Source organism: Ochlerotatus camptorhynchus, unplaced genomic scaffold (genome assembly GCF_037179485.1).
Source record: "Ochlerotatus camptorhynchus isolate MF236.1 unplaced genomic scaffold, CSIRO-AGI_Acam_v1.1 ptg000193l, whole genome shotgun sequence".
In the NCBI taxonomy this organism is placed as follows: Eukaryota; Metazoa; Arthropoda; class Insecta; order Diptera; family Culicidae; genus Ochlerotatus; species Ochlerotatus camptorhynchus.
In genome coordinates, this window is record NW_027040683.1 from 247,198 (window position 1) to 268,499 (window position 21,302).

The 21,302-nt window shown below is 41.2% G+C and overlaps 1 protein-coding gene across 1 annotated transcript in view; it reads right to left on the reverse strand.

The window, feature by feature from the left end:
- side-VIII (sidestep VIII) overlaps window positions 1–21,302 on the reverse strand; it is a 961,237-nt gene that overhangs the window by 105,277 nt on the left and 834,658 nt on the right. Inside the window, exon 9 of the mRNA XM_065223526.1 lies at window positions 6,053–6,212. Coding sequence (XP_065079598.1) covers window positions 6,053–6,212 — 160 coding nt within the window. The remainder of the gene's footprint in view (window positions 1–6,052; window positions 6,213–21,302) is intronic.

Here is a 21,302-nt window from a genome sequence, read left to right on the forward strand (position 1 = left end):
CTAATATCACTTCTATACACACACTAATCAACTTTCCACTTGTAGCTGCAAAACAAAGCTAACAAAGTGAATATATTACTTATTTGATGGCTTCTACACAACCAACCACTCTTGCTGAATAACATAAACATCAAAAGTGCTTTTTCAACAACTAAACAACCTGTACTCAGCTGATAAACTGTGTTAGAGCAGCTTCGGAAGCATTTTCACAGTCAACTAGGTTTATTTTTAGACGTGTGCAGTTTTACAGCTTTTACTCTGCTCTTTTATAACTAGTCGAGAAAAGTGATTCATGTGCACTATCATAAAGCCTCTACTCAGCGATTTTGTTGTAGAAGGGAATGTTGATTTGTTTACATAAGTTCAAAGTGTTGGCGTAGCACAGTTGGCAGTGTCAAGGTTTGCCAATGAGGTCATCTCGAGTTCGATTCCAGGTTCCTCCAGTGCAGGGTAAATAATTTGGTCATGACTTGTAACTAATTTTGATTAATTTGATTCACAGCAAAATAAACTTAATAAATTCCTTCATAAAAAAGCGTAAACAGTATTTAACCCGGCTTCAAGAGAAAGCTGTGTAGTGATTATTAGATAACCATGAAAAGGTTGAATAAGCGCCTTTAAAGTTCACACACAACTAAACAGCAGGATAACAGCTGTATAGAAACGTTAATGGATATGCAATAAGAGCTTCTCCCGACCGTTCCAACAACCATAAGTAGCTGACTAAGTTCGCCAGATTTGCTTGTATAGAGGTTGAGTAAAGGTTTCCTCATATCGTATAACGTTTGAATACAGCTTGAGACTGTATAAATGAAATGAGTAAAGCGTTTACATTGTGAAAATTGTTAGTTGGGACGCTCATTCGCTTCTCCGATCTCCTGCATTTTGAACCGTTCGCTGAGCGAAAGATCATTTCCCAATGTTTGGAAGACATCTTCAATTGTGCCAATCCATAAAGCGGGTTATCGAAACCGAGCTGAAAACTACCGTGGAATATCAATTCTCTGTTGCATTAGCAAGGTCTTTGAAACCTTAGTGCACAATGCTCTGTACAATGTGGTTCATCCTATAATATCGATGTTCCAGCATGGGTTTGTCCAGCACCGCTCTACTACTACAAATTTGCTGTGCTACACTAATACCAACAATCAATACGAAACTAACGATTTTAAATTGGCTCACCACTTTAGTAGCCTATTGGTCCCAAGCAAACGATTAACGTACCCTATTCTCGTCGAAATTCTAGTACTACGCAATGTTTGTTTTGATTCGCTATGAAAGTTTGACAGATAAAATGAGGGGTTACTGGTTTTTCTTATGTTTCGAGGGGTGATTCGACAAGCTTGGGACCGAAGATAGTACCAGAGGTGAGCCAAAAAGTTGAGCACGTTTCTTCGGGACCTACTTGTCTTAGAGTTACCTCTATGCTAATACTCTGTTTCGAGAGGTTGAAGCCCGGCGTCAGGTGGACTCCATTTACATCGACTTTTCAAAAGCATTTGACACAGTGCCACACGTGTACGCTACCGAAAAATCAAGAGCTATTGGATTCCCTACTTGGTTAGTTGAGTGGATTCTCTCTTACTTGACCGACCGCCATTCCTTCGTTTCGATCAATTCTGCACGCTCGAAGGCCTTTGCAATTACTTCGGCCGAAGGCCTTTGCAATTACTGCTGTTTGTCCTTTTCGTCAACGATCTGTGCCTTCAGATTTCTTCATTTAAGCAAATGTTCGCCGACGACCTGAAGATGTTCAGAGTCATCGCGACCGTACTCGACTGCCTTGCCCTGCAAAATGACATAAATGGGCTACTCCTATGGTGTCAAGAAAATGGTATGAGTGTCAACATAGGAAAATGCAAGGTGATATCGTTTTCCCGTCGGAGCACCACCGTCAACCACCAATACACAATTGGATCCGTGTCATTAGAGCGTGTTACCTCAATTTGTGATCTTGGTGTTACTATTGACTCGAAGTTAAGATTCAACGAACATGTTTCACTTGTCACGGCTAAAGCTTCTACGGTTCTTGGATGCATTCGACGCTATACGTGGCAGTTTACAGACATTTTTGCACAAAAAACATTGTTCTGTACTTTGGTACGTAGCATCCTGGAATAAGCGGCCTCTGTCTGGACGCCTTATCACGCATCGCTGATCATCAGAGTCGAAAGAATTCAGAAGGTTTTCATTCGATTCGTGCTGCGCAACCTCCCATGGAACGACCCGCTAACTCTGCCTGACTACACTGCACGCTGTATGCTGATTGATTTGGAAACCTCACGTGCTAGGCGCACAAACATTCAGCAACTAGTTATTTTGGACTTACTGCGTGGCAAAATTGATTGTCCTCAACTACTACAGGATGTCCCTCTATACGTTCCACCCCGAAAGTTGAGGAGCTCACAACTTGTCGCTGTACCGGCTCACCGGACTGGTTACGAAAAATGTAGAGTGTATTAGTGAGGTAAATTAGTTATGTCGAAAAAAATAGGAATCCGATTGCCGACTGGACTCGAACCAAGAACGCTTCGATTATCAGACCTGTGCTTTCTCCACTGCTCTCTCCATGCTTCTGAATATGGATAGCCTAAAAGCAAACATCAAGCGCTCATTTTCTCGCATACTCGATTTCGTATGCTTTTTCTGCTGGAGAGATTCGAGGCAAGTGTTTGCGTCGTTCTACAATGTTCTACAATGTGCGTCGTTCTACAAGCTTACTGGTATAGTCGAAAGCGTAGATAGAACACGAAATGAAAAAGACAAAAAACCATTACATCGCCTGTAAAGTCAACTTCTAACATTCGCTGCGATGTTCATGAACAGAGGATGATAGGAAACGGAACTAACATTCATTGTAATAGATTTTTGGTTTGCGTGTTCTAAAAGTTGACTTCCGTTCGAGAGATCATCCGCTCCCGTACCCAGCAGCCCGCAGTGAGTATAATTTTGCACAATGTGATTTCGATGTTGTTAACACGAGGATTGCCGCCTTGGATTGGGTAAAAATACTTGACCAACCCACCATTGATGCCGCCGTCTCCGTATTCTACGACAACATCTATAAAGTAATCCAAGATACTGTTCCGGTGAAGACACGAAAATCTTGTTTGCAATTCCAACAACCTTGGTGGAATCTGCAATTACGTAACCTGCGTAACCATCTGCATAAAGCTCGAAAACGTTACTTTCTTTCCCGGACAGCAGCAAACAAGTATACGGTGCAGCTAGTAGAAGCAGAGTATAATAGTTTGCCGGAAGCTCGCTTTCGTGAGTACGTCGGCAACCTCCAGAGGGGTTTCAAGGAAAATCCATCGTCGTTCTGGTCTTTTATCAACTTTCGAAAAGATCAGCTGGTATTCCCGTAGACGTCACCTACGGTATTAAAAGCTCCACCCCCGACACCGCTTCTGCTGACCTTTTCGCTGACTTTTTCCGAAGTGTTTTCGAACCCGATCAAACTCCTCCACCACAGCAATACATTGATCAGCTACCAAGATACGACATTCACCTGCAGCAGCTCATCTTCAGTCAAGACGCTATTCTCAAAGACCTTTGCTCAGTCGATCCATCGAAAGGTCCAGCCCCGGACAGTATTGCACCGTCTTTCGTCAAGAGCTGTGCAGCATCGTTGGCGACTCCCGTTATGTCTATTTTCAATCGATCGCTTAAGGATGGCGTTTTTACGGATGCCTGGAAGCTCGCCTCAATTACACCAATCTTCAAGTCCGGTAACATGCACAAAGTGAAAAATTACCGACCTATCTCGATCCTGAACTGTTTGGCCAAAGTTCTCGAAAGTCTTCTGCATGAGAAGTTGTATCCAGCTGTTCAGCCCATAATCTCAGAGTTTCAGCATGGATTCATGAAAAAGCGCTCGACGGTCTCTAACTTGATGACTTACACGAACACTCTTATAGGTAGCATCGCGAAGCGTCAGCAAGTGGACTCCGTTTACATCGACTTCTCTAAGGCTTTTGACAAAGTTCCTCACGACCTAGCCATTATGAAGCTAAACCGCCTTGGTCTTCCACCGTGGATCGTTTGTTGGTTGACATCATACTTATCATCCAGGAAGGCTTTCGTTAAGGTACGTGATTCCAGATCCGAGGTATTCCATATACCATCGGGGGTTCCACAAGGGAGTCACCTAGGATCTCTCATTTTCGTTCTGTTTATTAACGACGTGTGTGATATGCTAAGTTCCTGTAAGTTGCTATATTCGGATGATCTTAAGCTGTACCGATCGTGGATTGTTGCGCACTACAAGCTGATATAGAGCGATTGTCATCCTGGTGTCAGATGAATGGAATGCAAGCCAATGCTGCCAAATGCAAAGTGATTACCCTTACTCGCTCTCACTCTCCGATCATTTTTGATTACTCTATGAATCAATCGCCGCTGGAAAGGGTTAATGCCATTAAGGATCTTGGGCTCATCTTGGACAGCAAACTACGGTATAACGAGCACATATCCATGACAGTTGCAAAGGCCAACTCCATGCTAGAATTTTTGCGCCGCAATACTGCACAATTCGACGACGTGTACGCAATGAAAGCGCTGTACTGCTCTATGGTCCGCAGTGTTCTTGAATATGGAGTACACATTTGGGCTCCATATCATGCTGTTCATGTACTGCGCATCGAGAGAATCCAGAAACAGTTTATAAAGTTTGCATTACGACGTCTGCCATGGACAGATCTAGATAGCTTACCTCCGTACGAGCATAGATGTGCGCTTATTGGACTGCAAACACTAACACAATATGTTAGTGCTCCGTGAATTCTTCCTGGAATATATCTGATTTGAACTTACCAAATAATATTTGAACTCGTCATATACGTGATCGATAGTGAAGAATGGAGAGTGACGTTTATTTGTCTGTGGCAGTTTCTACAATGCATTTCTTTTTAATTTATTCGTATTTAGGATCATTTGCTCAAAGTGGATTCAATTCTTCATTAGTTGAAAGCTAAAGGTTACCCTGAAACAGAAACAGGAGAAACCTCTGTGACTTCTTACGATGAAGACGAATTTGATGCTATGTTGACAGAAGAATGCTAGAACTACGTTTGAAACATCACAATTGAATCTCAAATTAAAACTTCTACAACTGGCGAATTCGAAAACGCGATTGCCGATAAACACGGACACCATTCAATACTGGCAGGCTAAACGATACGAAGACCCCGAGCTATATGATTTGGCTATGACTGCATTTTCTGCTCCAGCAACGCAAGTTTCGGTAGAGCGCTGTTTCTCTGCCGTTAAAATACTACTCGACTACTACGGCATCTGGCTATGAAAGTTGGCATCGTATCGCTTTTGATTCTTGGGTTACACTTGCTGGTTGCAATTCTGATGTTCAACATTTTCGAACGATCGCCAACAAACATGAAATTAAAATATTTTCTAGGGATGCCGAAAAGTCCAATTATTCGATTTAACGATTAATCGTCAAGATTTTTCCAGCTATTCGATTAAATATTTATCAAATTTTCAATTATTCGAGCGCGTAAAGGGGTTCAGCAGCAGCCGGGTCAAAACTCTTGCCCAATCATTGAATCGAAGAATATGGGATTGTCCGGTCCGATTTGCTGATCCAGCTGCCTACATTTCATCATCATCTTCCAAAATTTCTAAACATGTTCCAACTAAAATTTATATCATAAGGATCCTTTCAGAGCAATCATAGTCATACCAAAGAATTAAAATGTAAGACCACGTAGTCCTAAGTCACCATTGCGTACAACCCCTTAGGGCTGTCCCTTGTAGGTTTTTAAATAGTTTTTGACCAATGTTGTTGTAAAAAAAAAAAGTCTTCCGTTGGAATATACCGGTAAACCGTTCAAATAATAAGTGGTCCACTTAGGCCAAAGGGTCCATAAAAGGATAATTTACTCTAGTTGTGCACAAAGCAGACTGAATGATTGGATTAAAAAAAAAGACTTTAAAGAACAATCCAAACATACATCATGGAACTCACACGGATTCCCAATCCAGCAATCGAACATTGAACCAAAGAAAAGCCCCAATCCGCCACCCGACTTACATTTGATATCCAGATGAACGGGGTTGCTCTCGCCGTCGCCTTCCCGGTTGCTTCCGACGCAAGTGTACAGCCCAGCCCGGGAGCGGCTCACATTCTGCAGCACCAGGCTCTGGTTCGACACGATTATACCCTCCGATGGATTGTTCAACAGCTCTCGACCCTGTTGTGGAAGGCAAAAAGAGAAGAATGGAACGAAAAACGACAAACGAATTAGTACAAAAGACCAAAGTAAACCTCTTTTTTTTTTCGGCAGACAGAGGTGGGAAATCTGGGGGGGGGGGGGAATCCTTTCACAAAAGCTGTGTCCTCCAATTGCCTACAGTTGTTTCCACGGCCAATGAGACTAACTGAAAATTGAGTAGAATTTCACTCCTTTTGGCGCAGTGCAAACGGAACTCAAGAATTCAGTATGAGCATTACTTCAGTGCAGTGGTTGTTTACCCAAATGAGTCAAACTCTACTCAATTCGGAGTTTCTTTCAACGGCCGTGTGCAAACTCAAGAGAATTAATTTTTTTTTTCGTGGGGATTGTTCAACAAAATGATTCCCCACCAACCAAGGGCAGAGCGACGAATTTGAGCGAGTCGTTTTGTAATTACTAGTAAAATGGGGATGGGACATGCTGCCAAGGGGGTAAACGGAGTGGGAAATGGGAACACACATTTCTAGGCTCGCAAAAACGAGATAATTACGGCAACCCTTGGCTGGGTGGTTTAATTCCGGGGACACACTTAATCTGCATCTTTATTCGAGACGGTTGATGGGACCAGGGGTGATTGTTTTTCTTTTTGCGCTGCTGAAACAAAATGAGGTTCTCTCGAGTCAAATGTTCCGAAAACCTAATTTATTCGCTACGTTTTATACATCTTTTTTTTTGGGCTTTTGCTATGTCAATCATTTGAGAGGTAATCGTAGAAAGAAGAAAATATTTGAACACCTAATTTGAAAATGGTGCGAACAGCCTTTATTGTGCGGTTCGTGTTTTTCAATAACAAGCTGTGAGTGAAACTACTCAGTAGGGTAGTGGGTCATCCTTGCAACCCCCTGCTTGTCACTGCTCATTTGATCTGGATTGAGTTACCCAAAAGCTGTGCCAATTTTGAACGATAATCTGGATTTGCCAGAGTATTATCAAGTTTGGGAATTGGGTAGATTGAGATAGCATCCTTCAACTGGGAACTTCTGGCGTGTTCTTTAAGATAAAAAGATAGCAAATAAATGGATATACAGATGTTTGCAGTTCCGATCACACATCACTTCTAATGCTGTTAAATATCCTGGTGAGTTATTGAGCTGATTGGGATTATCCTACCCTACCCTTGGTTAAAATATGCATTACTGTATCTCTGGCAGACCATTTTTTGTTTAGCCGGTACAACACAGATTCCCCACTGGGTCCTAGCAAGAAGTACGGTCGACTTGTTTCGCGCTCCGTTGTTTTGGAAGTTTTTTTCGGTATTCGCTTGATATAAATTATCAGTTTTTTTCTCGCTAAGTGACTCCTGGCATAGTTCCCGGTAAATTGATCAAAAAGTGAGTTTTTTTTAGTAGAAAGTGTCATTTTCGGAAAGATTAATCCGTGCTATTGGAAATTCGCAAACAAATTTGGGCATCATCGTTGCGTGGTCACGCATACGCGCTTACGCATACCCGCTCACGTATCATCATCATCGAGTGTGAGCACCCGTTTCTACATCTACATCGTTCATCAATCATCGTGCGCCTGTGTGCGCTGAGTGCCGCGCCTCGATCAAGTGCACCACAACGAAGGTCATCCACGCAGCGCGTCTCTTCCAGCCATCTGTGTAAACGCCTACACATATAACGCTCGGTGGTAGTAGTATAGGATTATCAGATAAGTTTTTGTTTTTTTCTTGTTTCTTTTAAGCAAACCCCACACGCATCAATATATTGACGCGAAGGGGAATTATTGACAATAATATTGATGATGTGAATTCAGAAATATTGTCAATCTCGATATATTGACGTCAATATAGAATGTATTGACAATACGATTATTGTCAATAAAAGCAATCGTGTAGGGTCCACTTTACTCCCCCATTAGTTAAATTTTCATTTTGTATTTCTGTGTTTGTAGTGTTTTCTGTGTATTGTGTCTGTGCGTTCAGTGGGAGAGCGTTTTGCGCTCCCACTAGTTGAACAAAATGGATGTTTTGTCAGAAGACGACATGGATGACCATTCATCTCAGAAAAATGGTGATGTCATCCCTGGTTCGTCGTCTCAGTCTGTCAATGGGCAGGCTGAGAAAAGCTCCAGATTGCGGGCCTACCCGAATGACTCGACTGGCCCATGGGTTGTCTATTTTCAGCCCAAAAACAAACCCTTGAATGTTGTTCGGATATCTGATGATCTGACAAAGCGATTCTCTGCCGTGACCGAAATAACGAAGGTTAGGCACAACAAACTTCGTGTGACCGTCACTAACCTGAAACAGGCCAATGAAATTGCTGTTTCCCAGTTTTTCACACTGAAATATAGGGTGTACATTCCAGCCTCTGATGTGGAGATCGAAGGCGTGGTCACTGAGGCGAGTCTGAACCCCGAGATACTGGAGAAGCAAGCGGTTGGCCGATTCAAGAACCCCTTGCTTCCTCCGGTAAAGATACTGGCCGTTCATAGAATGAAGTCAGTATCGCTCAGTGAGGGTTAAAAGAGTTTTACCCCCACAGACTCGTTTCGGGTGACCTTTTCTGGATCTGCCCTTCCTCAATACATCGAGCTGGGAAAACTTCGTCTTTCTGTGCGGTTGTTTGTACCTCGGGTCATGAACTGCCAGAATTGCAAGCGTTTTGGACATACGGCCTCCCACTGCGGCAACAAGGCACGCTGCTCCACATGCGGGGAGAAGCATGAGGATGGCGCCTGTGCAGCTAATGCACCAAAATGCGTGTACTGCAACGGAACTCCTCCTCATGCTCTCTCGTCATGCCCGGCGTACAAACAGCTCGGGGACAAAATGAAACGCTCCCTTAAGGAACGTTCCAGGCGGTCTTTTGCAGAAATGCTTAAGACAGCCACGCCATCGACCACTGACAAAAATCCCTTTTCTCTTTTGTCAGATGACGAGATTGACTCTGACTTGGCTGAGGAGGGAACTTCTTTCAGTTTTCCGGAAGGTTCTGCACGGAAACGAAAGCGCATCCGTTCGCGGATTGTTGCAAATAAAGAACCCCAAATCAGCTTGCCTAAATCAAGAAGTGGTGGAAAAAGGAGACTTCTACTCCTCCTGGATTCCGCACAACTGACTATACCCAGGATTTTCCATTTCTTCCGGGGGCATCCAAAACCCCTGATGCCCCAATTTTAAGAACAGAAACCCCTTCTTTATCTGGGCTGTTCTCATTTGATGACATTGTGGACGGTATTCTCAAATACCTCAACATTACTGATCCTCTGAAAAGCATTGTCCTCACATTGCTTCCCACTGTGAAATCCTTCTTGAAGCAATTGACTTCAAAATGGCCCCTTCTTGCAGCTATCATCTCCTTCGATGGATAATTTTCAAAACGAGGTCGGGGATTTGATCACTATTCTACAGTGGAATTGTCGAAGTCTTATTCCGAAATTAGATTCGTTCAAATATTTAGTCCATAACAATAATTGCGATGCATTTGCCCTCTGTGAAACATGGCTCTCTTCAGAAATTGATCTCCCTTTTTACGATTTTAACATTATTCGATTGGATCGTGAGGATTTACGTGGAGGAGGGGTACTTTTGGGGATCAAAAAGTGCCATTCCTTCTATAGAGTGAATCTTCCCGAATTCCCCGGTATTGAAGTTGTCGCATGTCAGGCTACCATTAAAGGTAAGAGCCTTTGTATTGCTTCTGTATATATTGCTCCTAGAGTCTCTGTTAATCGCAAACAACTTTTCGACATATGTGCGGTACTTCCCGCTCCATGGTTGATCATGGGAGATTTTTACTCCCACGGTACAGGCTGGGGGGAGCTGTACGATGATAACCGTTCTACTTTGATTTATGATCTCTGCGACAACTTCAACATGACAATACTTAACAATGGAGAAGTAACACGTTTGGCTGGTCCATCCTCGAATGGTAGCAGATTAGACCTCACCTTTTTGCTCCAATTCACTATCGTTGGATTGCACTTGGCATGTAATCCAGGATCCACACGGTACCCGAGCAAAGCTGAACATCAAATTGAAATCAAAATTTGCTGTTATGATGTAACTTATTTTGAATACTCCAGTTGATCTCATTTTGGTTGACTTAACGGTTAACACAGCAAAAATGAGAGCAAAATTTTACACTGTTGAAGCAAACGGAAAACTAATCCTGCTTTCAATGAAATCAATTTGATTACTGATTTTGCATTCATAATGTTTAACTGAATACGGGCCTAGAGTAAATGGTTACCATTCATGTTTCTCAAGCTGAAAGACTTAGGCTCCAATCTCACCGCGGGCAAGTCACGAATGACCTAAAATGTGTTAAACAAATCAGATAAACGATAATCATTAGTTCAACGACAGATGAATTTCAATTAAATTTTAAACAAGACGTAAACAGCAGAACTTCAAGTTAAGTTGCTTTCATTTAAAATGTCTTGACTGCATAATGAAAGCACAATATGATATCAGACTTATGTCGCAACATTTGAAATCAAAATGAGTTTTCATTATGATAGGAACTGCACACTTTAATATCGATTTGCTTTCATTTTGTTAACCGACTTTGCTCGGGTAGTGATCATCTGCCGATCAAAATTTCGATTGCCAGTGGGTTCAACTCGTCAGAATCCGTTAACGTCGTGATCTAACCCGTAACATCGATTGGACTAAGTTCCAATCCGTGATGGACGATACAGTATTGTCAGTGGAAGAGCTTCCGCCGTTGGAGGAATATAATTTCCTCTCTAATCTCATCGTCGACAGCGCACTTCAAGCTCAAACACGACCGGTGCCGCGATCGTCAATTCGTAAGAAAACACCATCGCTCTGGTGGGATCAACAATGCACGGAGGTTTACCGTAAAAAGTCCAACGCGTTTAAACTTTTTCGGAAACGCGGAACACGCGAGCATTTCGACGCATACACATCTCTTGAACGCGAACTCAAGAGCCTCATCAAGGCCAAAAAACGGGGTTACTGGCGGCAGTTTGTAGACGGATTGTCGCGCGAAACGTCTATGAATACGCTTTGGAGTACGGCGCGAAGAATGCGTAACCAGTCTACTAACAACGAAAGCGAGGAATGCTCGGATCAATGGATTCTTAAATTCGCGCGAGAAGTGTGTCCGGATTCCGTTCCGTCGCAGTTGATTCCTCGCGAAACCGCGAATTCGGTAGACAAAATCAGTCAGCCTTTTTCAATGGTGGAACTTTCACTCGCTCTCCTTTCGTGTGGCAATTCTGCCCCGAGATCTGATAGAATCAAGTTCAACTTGCTGAAAAACCTCCCAGACGTCGCTAAGAGGCGCATGTTGAACTTGTACAATCAGTTCTTGGAGCTCAATATTGTTCCCGACGATTGGAGACGAGTGAGGGTGATAGCCATTAAAAAGCCTGATAAACCCGCGTCGGATCACAATTCGTATCGGCCCATCGCGATGCTGTCGTGTATTCGGAAATTGATGGAGAAAATGATCCTTTTTCGCCTCGACAAATGGGTTGAGACGAACCACCTTCTTTCAGATACTCAATTTGGTTTCCGTAGGGGTAAGGGAATGAACGACTGTCTCGCGTTGCTTTCCTCGGAAATTCAGTTAGCTTTTGCTAAGAAAGAGCAAATGGCTTCTGTGTTCATGGATATAAAGGGGGCTTTTGATTCAGTATCCGTTGAAGTTCTTTCAGAGAAACTCCACGCTTGTGGATTGTCTCCATTAATGAATAATTTTTTGTACAATTTGCTGTCAGAAAAACATATGAGCTTTTCTCATGGAAACTCTACAGCTTTTCGATTTAGCTACATGGGTCTCCCCCAAGGCTCATGTTTAAGCCCCCTTTTGTACAATTTCTACGTTAGAGAAATTGACAATTGTCTTAGTGACAATTGCACGTTGAGACAACTTGCAGATGATGGCGTAGTTTCTGTCACAGGGCCAAAAGAGGTTGACCTGCAAGGACCCTTACAGGATACCTTGGACAATTTGTCTACTTGGGCTAAAGGGTGATACGGTCAAAATTTGGTCAATATCAACTTGACGTATTTCTTTCAATTTTGCATTTAAAAAATCTGAACACCCCTCATTTTGAAGGTGTGTGTGTGTAGAATGATTTTTTAAATAAACGATTTCAACGATTTACACGCGTTTTCCCTTGACCAAATTCCCCCTTTATTCAGCTAGGTATCGAATTCTCCACGGAGAAAACTGAGTTGGTCGTTTTTTCTAGGAAGCATAGCCCAGCACAACCAAAGCTTCAACTTTTGGGTAAACCGATCACGCATTCTATGTCCTTCAAATATCTCGGGGTCTGGTTCGATTCCAAATGCACCTGGAGATCCCACATTGAGTATCTGAGACGAAAATGCCAACTAAGGATCAATTTCCTTCGTTCAATTACCGGAACGTGGTGGGGAGCCCATCCACAAGATCTTCTGACGTTGTACCGGACAACGATTTTATCGGTTCTAGAATATGGTAGTTTTTGTTTCCAGTCGGCAGCTAAAACGCACATCATCAAGCTGGAACGGATCCAGTATCGTTGTCTTCGTATCGCGTTAGGATGCATGCACTCGACTCATACTATGAGTCTCGAAGTGTTGGCGGGCATGTTGCCACTATCCGTCCGTTTTTCAGAGTTATCTCTGAGGCTCCTCACCCGTTGCGAAGTCATGAACCCACTGGTGATCGAAAACTTTGAGAAGCTTCTGGAGCTAAATCCTCAAACATGTTTTATGACTTTGTACTACCTATATTTAACACAGGATGTCAGCCCTTCAAGAAATATTCCCAATCGTGTAGTCTTCTCCGATTTCGGCAATTCAGTGAATTTTGATTTATCTATGACGCAGGAAATCCGCGGAATTCCAGAGCATCATCGTCCTATGATTGCTCCGTCATTATACGCTGCAAAGTTTGGCCATGTTGATTCTGCAAGAACGTTTTTCACAGATGGATCTCTAATAGAGGAGTCCGCTGGTTTTGGCGTATTTAATGAATTTCATAGCGCCTATTGAAAACTTGAAGCTCCTTGTTCTGTGTATGTGGCTGAACTGGCAGCAATTCACTACACTTTGGAAACTATTGCTTCACTTTTTTCAGACCACTACTTTATTTTTACGGATAGTCTCAGTTCTGTCGAGGCTATCCGTTCCATTAGGCCGGTAAGGCACTCCTCGTTTTTTCTCTTGAAAATACGAGAACTGCTTAGTGCTTTATCCGTGCGCTCTTTCATCATCACCTTCGCGTGGGTCCCTTCGCATTGCTCAATTTTGGGCAATGAGAAGGCGGATTCACTTGCGAAGGTGGGCGCTATGGAAGGCGACATTTATGATCGACAGATCGCCTATAGTGAATTTTTCTCTATTTATCGTCAGCAGTCGCTCGTTAGCTGGCAACATCAATGGAGTGAAGGGAGCTTGGGACGATGGCTACATTCAATTATCCCTAAGGTGTCGAAGTTTGCATGGTTCAAAGGGTTGGACTTGGGTCGAGACTTCATACGCGTGATGTCTCGTCTCATGTCCAATCACTATTGTCTAAACGCTCACTTGTTCCGTGTGGAGTTGGGAGACAGCAATCTCTGTGAATGTGGACAAGGTTACCAGGACGCTGATCACATCCTTTGGTCTTGTGCGGAGTATCGTTGAGTCAGATCACATTTTTATGATTCCCTTCGGGCTCGAGGTAGACAACCTAATGTTCCAGTTCGGGATATTTTGGCAAGACGCGATCTGGAGTTTATGAAACTCATATATGTTTACTTTAAAGATATTAACCTTAGATTGTAAGTTTGATTAACCTTGTGTTTAGTTTGTGTTTTGTACGTCTGGGGTTTTTTTTTTCAATGTTTGTTTTCAAGATGAATAGAAATAATTTCATGCTTTAGATTAATTAAATAGTTGTATCGTAAACCACATTTAAAACCTCCTTCTTCCCTTTTCCCATCTAAAAAATTGTAAATCTCCAATAACCTCGAAACGACCGCGAGTACTCGGTCCAGTTCCTTTATTTTTAAATATAAGACAGTAATAATGTATAACGCAAAGGATAACTCGGCTCTGTAAAGTTTATTCGATTGAGCCTGTACAAATAAAGTAATAACAAAAAAAATCACAGATTAAACGAAAAAGAAAGAGGTTGTATCAAAGACACGACCGTAGATTTAACGTAGGATTACATGCTTGATATCAAAATTCGGCGACTGTGTTAGGGAAACCTCTTTCTTGTAGGCAATCAGTGATAATTTTGGTCACCATTGCAACAGTTGGACATTTGTATAATATTCAACAGTATATTTAAAATTGATTGATTGTTCATTGCAGATGTGTAGAAAAATTTCCAATCGATTGGCTTGTTTATATTTGAAATTTCTCCGCTATTGACAGAGTTATAAGTGGTCAAAATCTGACCACTTGTCGTAACACGGTCGATTTTGATTTTTTTTTAATTGCATCCCAATATGTTGCCGAAAGACGTAAGTATATTTTTTCCAAAAAGATTTCATTTTTCTATACTCAAATCAAGGGGTGAGACAACTTTACTCTGAGCTGCTGGTTTGCAGCGAGTAGCTCGCGAATAACTCAATGTGCCTCAAAACTCAATCGACGTTCATCATTTTTTTTTCTCTGCTTACTCTGTTCACTTCCTTTGAGAATATACATCTTATATTTTACATTAGTTTTGTTCGTAAACAAAAAATACTATTGTATGCTTTTTGTCCGTATTCCTCCGTCCCGAAATGCTGGATATAAATTATTTATTTATTTATTTGTCGTCAATCAGTGTAGACCGTTTTACAATTGTTGTCTTAAGTGCTATTTTTACAATTTTGTCTTTGTTTATATTTTTTATAATATGTCTTAAGAAAAAGTTAAAACATTACTTCTAGTTGACGTTATGCGACGAATTAAAATATTGCTTTAATTTAGTTTTTGTCATTGTAAAGTCAATGTTATCGCAGTGCTTATTATATGTATCCATCATTTGGTTCAAGGGTCTTAATTTGGCATAATTCGTACGATGACGATTTGTAGCAAATATATTTCTGTTTCGTAAATGCCTAGATGGTGTATATAAATTTAAGGATGACAATAGTTCTATTGAATCAATTCGATGTGATACGATATCGTTTACGAAAGAAAGCATAGCAAATTCACGACGTTCTTTTAATGTTTGGATATTTATGAGCATACACCGAGCTGTGTAAGATGGCAGAGGAAATACAGTCCAACCTAACTTGCGGAGTGCATACAATAGAAACTGCTTTTGAACGGACTCTATTCTTTCTTCGTGTGTGATTGAAAAAGGTGACCAAACTATGCTGCAATATTCTAATATCGATCTTACATAAGCAATGTACAATGTTTTTATCGTATACGGATCGTGAAAGTTATAGCAGAAACGTTTTATGAAACCAAGCATGTTGTTAGCTCTGTTAATAATTGTGTTATAATGATCGGTGAAAGTAAGTTTTGAGTCCAAAATTAACTGATGGTAGGTGGATACAGACTAGTTGTTCTAGTAAAATGAACAGAGGAATCCAACCATTACCCCTGGAATGTTCAATCAGAGCATCCAGTGCAGCCACCACTGCCAAAGCCGATGAGCCGATCCTCATCTGGACTTCAAACCCATCATCGATCTACCGAATGAAATCAAAGTGAAAACCGAAGAACAAATATGCTGCGTTCGCTCCACGTTTCTGTTCAGAAAGAGTGAAAGGAAAGAGGTCTAGGAACATTTTCACTTTGGTGATGAGAGAGCGAAAAACGAAACATGCTCCGAATTTAATCAATAAAAATGCTCCGAATTTAATCAATAAAAATGCCTCATAAAATGGTGCAAAAAGAATCCAATTTCAATCTGAAAGAAATATCTTCTCTAGCTTTACATTGCTTGGTGGTAAGTAGGTGCGTGACGACGACCACACGTACGTAGTTATGTTCAACTTCAACGGAGAATTCCGTCGATGGCCGCAGAAGAATCTCGATAGCGTATCGCAGACACCAGACCATATCACGATCATCCAAAAGGCACAGCAGTAGCTCCAGAAGTGGGAGGATGTCCGCTGGCAGCAGAACGGTGGTGCCATGGTAATCCAGAGCTCGGTTCGCAGCGATGGGAACGGGATCGTTTCGACTAGTATCAAAGGACGACGAGTTACTCGAGTTACTCAAGGTGCCTCAAAGGCAACTCTGAAATTTTTCATGATTAGAAGGTGTCTTGCCCCTTGAATCAGACGTCATTTCGATCAGAAGTGACGTTTTCGTGCTACCATTTATTGAAAAATGTCAAAGACGCCATTTTGAAGAAAAAGTAATATGGTCGAAAATGTGAACGATTGCCCATAACAGACAATTCAAGATAAAGCTGGAATTAGGGCGTAACAGCTTTTGTAAACAATTACTTCTTTCGATGATGTCTTGAAAGTCAAGGCTCGCTCACGCAAATCAACATCACCATCAGGTAGGGTAAGACTTCCCCTATCCGACGGTGATGTTGGTTAGCGTGGGCGTGCCTTGAATTCCTAGAAATCATCGAGAGAAGTCATTGGTTACAAAAGCCTTTACGCCCTAATTCCAGCTCTATCTAGAATTATTCAAAATTTTATGCAAATAGTAGAAGTTTGAGTTTTTTTCCGATTCGTCATTTGACGTGGAACTGCTCTAGCCATAACCCACCGAGTTTTGAAAAACCATGAAGTTTGATATGTCGCAGGACGTGTTTTATTTCTTTTCGACAAATGGCCACTTTCTCGGGGGCACCGAAACAGGCCCGGGAAGGCTAGTGTGACCGTGGACTGTCAATAAGGCCATTATCGGCAATGTTTTGTAAAATCATGAAGTTTGATATGTCGCACGCCGGGGTACGGTTTTTGTTGAGAATTGGCCACTTCCCCGGGGGCACCGGAAGTTTTCCGGGATGCCCAATGTGATCATGGATCATCGCTCTAACTGCTATTCGTGCAATTACATCATTTGAGTGAGAAAATATTATGTTCACCGTCTACATAATTATTTCAGAATAATAAAGCCAACCAAAATTTTGATCACCATTGCAACAGTTGTTACATTTATGTAATAAGTCAACTTTTGAAAATTGATAAAGGGTTTATTCTAGCAAATTTGTAGAAAATTTTTCAAGTGACTGGCTTGTTTACAATTAAAATCCAACCGCTATTGCCAGAGTTGTAATTGGTCAAAACCTGACCATTTTTCGTAACGCGTTCGATTTTTGTTTTTGGAAATTGAATCCCCAATTTGTTGCCGAAAGACAATCTTACATCAAAAGGAACCACTTTTAAACTTTCGGCATGATTATCCAACAAGTCAAATGTCTTATACCTGCCATATATATATCTACGAAAAGCATTTCAGAAAGTTTGTAAAAAGTTTAAATACTTAAAATAACATAATAGTCCTGCACAATATTTGAGTATGATGGACTGCCCAGGGTTGCTGCTCCATTATTGCCAAACGAACTGTAATTATTCGTCCTTAATGAGTTAAAACTAGTGGTTTCAAATGTTACAATTAGAAACAACATATCTACAGTCAAGATTCCTATAGTACGGTTAATAGGGACCGCACTATGGGAACCGTCATTAACGAATACACGTAGCATATGGGATTAGAGCTAATTGGGGACAAACTCTTATTGTAGGGTAATTTGAAGAGATAACTTCCTGGTGTCTTCTGAAAAGTTATTAAACTGAAAATTTTCCAACTTTTGGGAACATTCACGAACAAAGTCACGAGTCTGATCCTCCGGAAGATCCGGAAAATCCGTAAAATTGGTCAATTCATGAATCTGATCCTAGAGCTCAGTGGATTTTTCGAAATCACTCCTAGACGTCTTATCCGAATGAATTTGGAGTTGTGGCTGAAATATGGACACTGGAGACCACAGTATGGTCCTCCTGAAGATCCGGAACATCCGTAAAAGTGGTTAATTCCTGAAACTGATCCTAGAGCTTCATGGTTTTTTTTCGAAACCACTCATAGATGTCTTATCAGAATGAATTCGGAGTTGTGACCTGAATAAGGACCAAAGAGACCATGGGACGGTCCACCGGAAGATCCGGAAAATCCGTAAAAGTGGTCAATTCATGAAACTGATCCTATAGCTCTGTGGTTTTTTTTAAAATCACTCATAGACATCTTATCAGAATTAATTCGAAGTTGTGACTGGAATATGGACACTGGAGACCACGGGTTGGACCTCCAGAAGATCCGGAATATCCGTAAAAGTGGTCGATTCATGAAGCTGATCCTAGTCGTAGCAGAACGAATTCAGAGTTGTGATCCAAATATGGACCCTGGACCCTAAGCCTCCTGAAGATCCGAAACATCCGTAAAAGTGGTCAATTCATGAAACTGATTCTAGAGCGTCATTTTTTTTAAACCACTCATAGACATCTTATCAGAATGAATTCGAAGTTGTGACCTGAATTTGGACCCAGAGGACCACGGAATGGAAGATCCGGAACATGCGTAAAAGTGGTCAGTTCATGAAACTGATCCTAGAGCTCAGCGGATTTTTCTAAATCACTCCTAGACGTCTTATCAGAATGAATTCGGCGTTGTGACTGGAATATGAACACTGGAGACAACGGTATGGCCCTCCTGAAGATCCGGAACATCCGATAAAGTGGGTAATTCATGAAACTGATCCAAGAGCTTCATGGTTTTTTCGAAACCACTCATAGATGTCTTATCAGAATTAATTCGGAGTTGTGACCTGAATAAGGACCCAAGGGACCACGGAATGGTCCACCGGAGGATCCGGAACATCCGTAAAAGTGGTCAATTCATGAAACTGATGCTATAGCTCAGTGGTTTTTTTGAAATCACTCATAGACACCTTATCAGAATGAATTCGAAGTTGTGACTGGAATATGGACACTGGACGTCACGGTATGGTCCTCTGGAAGATCCGGAACATCTGTAAAAGTGATCAATTCATGAAACTGATCCTAGAGCTTTATGTTTTCTTTTAAACCGGTCATGGACGTCTTATCAGAATGAATTCGAAGTTGTGACCTGAATATGGACCCAGGGGACCACAGAATGGTCCACCGGAAGATCCGGAACATCCTTGGTAAATTCATGAAACTGATCCTAGAGCTTCATGGTTTTTTCTAAACCGCTCATAGACGTCTTATCAGAATTAATTCGGAGTTGTGACCTGCAGATGGACCCAGGCGACCACAGCATTTGTCAATTCATGAAACTGATCCTAGAACTCCATGTTTTTTTTTCAACACCACTCATAGACGTCTTCAGAAATTTGGAGCTGTGACCGGAATATGCAACCATCCGTAAAAGTGGTCAATTCATTAAATTGATCGTAGAATTCCGTGTTTTTTTTTTCGAAACCTCTCGTAGACATCTGATCAGAATGAATTTGGAGTTTTGACCAGAATATAGACTCTGAGGACCACGGAATGATTCACAAAAAGATCCGGAACTTCCGCAAAAGTGTTCGTCTCATGAAACTGATCCTGTGTTTTTTTCGAAACCACTCATAGACGTCTTTTCAAAATGAATTCGGAGTTGTGACTGAAATATGGACCCTGGGTATCACGGAATGGACCTCTGGATGATCTGGAATATCCATATACGTGGTGAATTGACTGATTCTAGAACTAGATTTTTTTTCGAAACTATGTATGAAAGTCTTATCAATATGAATTCGGAGATGTGAGCAGAAAATGGTCCCTAGGATCCACGGGATAGTGCTCCGGAAGATCTGGAACATCTGTCGCGATTTATGTATGTATGTCACGAATTAATATAGAGGCGAAGAGAGATTGCAATGATAGCTTTTGATAAACGATGTTATTGCGCAAAGGATGAACACCACAGAGATGTATGCTCGTCCTCGTCCTCTAAGAAACATACATTTCTTTCATATCAACAATCAAAGAAGAAACTTTGCTAGAAATGGGCCGTTAAATAGAACAATGTTTTGTTTAACGTTTATTGCGAAACAATTGACGTGACAATGAACAAAAGTAGGCTAAACAAATTTGAGTTTAGCCAGATAAGGTGGTATAAAAAATAGACTATGTATATTTATTATAACTGAAATATTCGACGTTTGATTGGTGACGAATTAGTAAATAAATAAAAATCATCGCTCCGAAGTGCTTTTTCTCGATATCACCCGATATAATCTGCAAAATGTATTGCTTGACCATAATCAGGGCCCAATTTGGAATTGTTTGAGCACTGTGGAGCGAAAATTTCTTATTTCGCATCTACTGATCATCCTCCATGTACTCGGAACTTCCCTAATTATAATGAGGCTATCTGAATATTTATAATCTTCTTTGAATGCATCTGGACTTTCTTGAAGATTACGAAATTTCTTAAGTGCTCTCACAATTTTCTTGAATTTATTGTATCATTAGCATTGCGGATCTATGATCTTCCCGATTTTTAAAATTTTATTTCTTGTCACTACCATTAAAAAGCACGGAATTTCCAATACATTGTTCTCACAATGTTCTAATGTTTCCTAAATTTGTGGAACATTGCCTGAATTTCTCGGAAATCCTTTAAAATGTCAGCATTTCTTGAAATTAATTGATCTGTACTGATGCTCACGGAGCTTTCCTTAAGTTCTCTCAGTTATATGAAACAAATTAAACTTTCCTGATAACCATTAAATATCTCTGAAGTTCTTTGAACTAGTGGAGTTTCCAAAATATTTCTGATGTTTTCTTAAGTTCACTGGAGTTGTTTGGACTTTCCTGGAATTTTTGGGTTATGGAATTTGAACAGAAGTTAATGAAACGATCTTTAATTTATCAGAACTTACTCAAAAGTCTAGACTTTTCTGAAGTTTCAGAACTTCTCAAAAGTTCCTGCAGCTAGTGTGAATCAGCAATAAACATTTGGAAACATCTCTGAAGTTCAGGGAAGGTTGATAAAAAAAAATGTCATTCTCATTTTACAGTGCTCACTCGCAACCATTGTGTGGTCCTCCTCATTGTTCTTCATCAGCAGTTCTTTCGGTCGATGCGTCGTCGCCTTTTTTCTTTCGGTCGATGCGTCGTCGCCTTTTTTCTTTCGGTCGATGCGTCGTCGAGCAACCG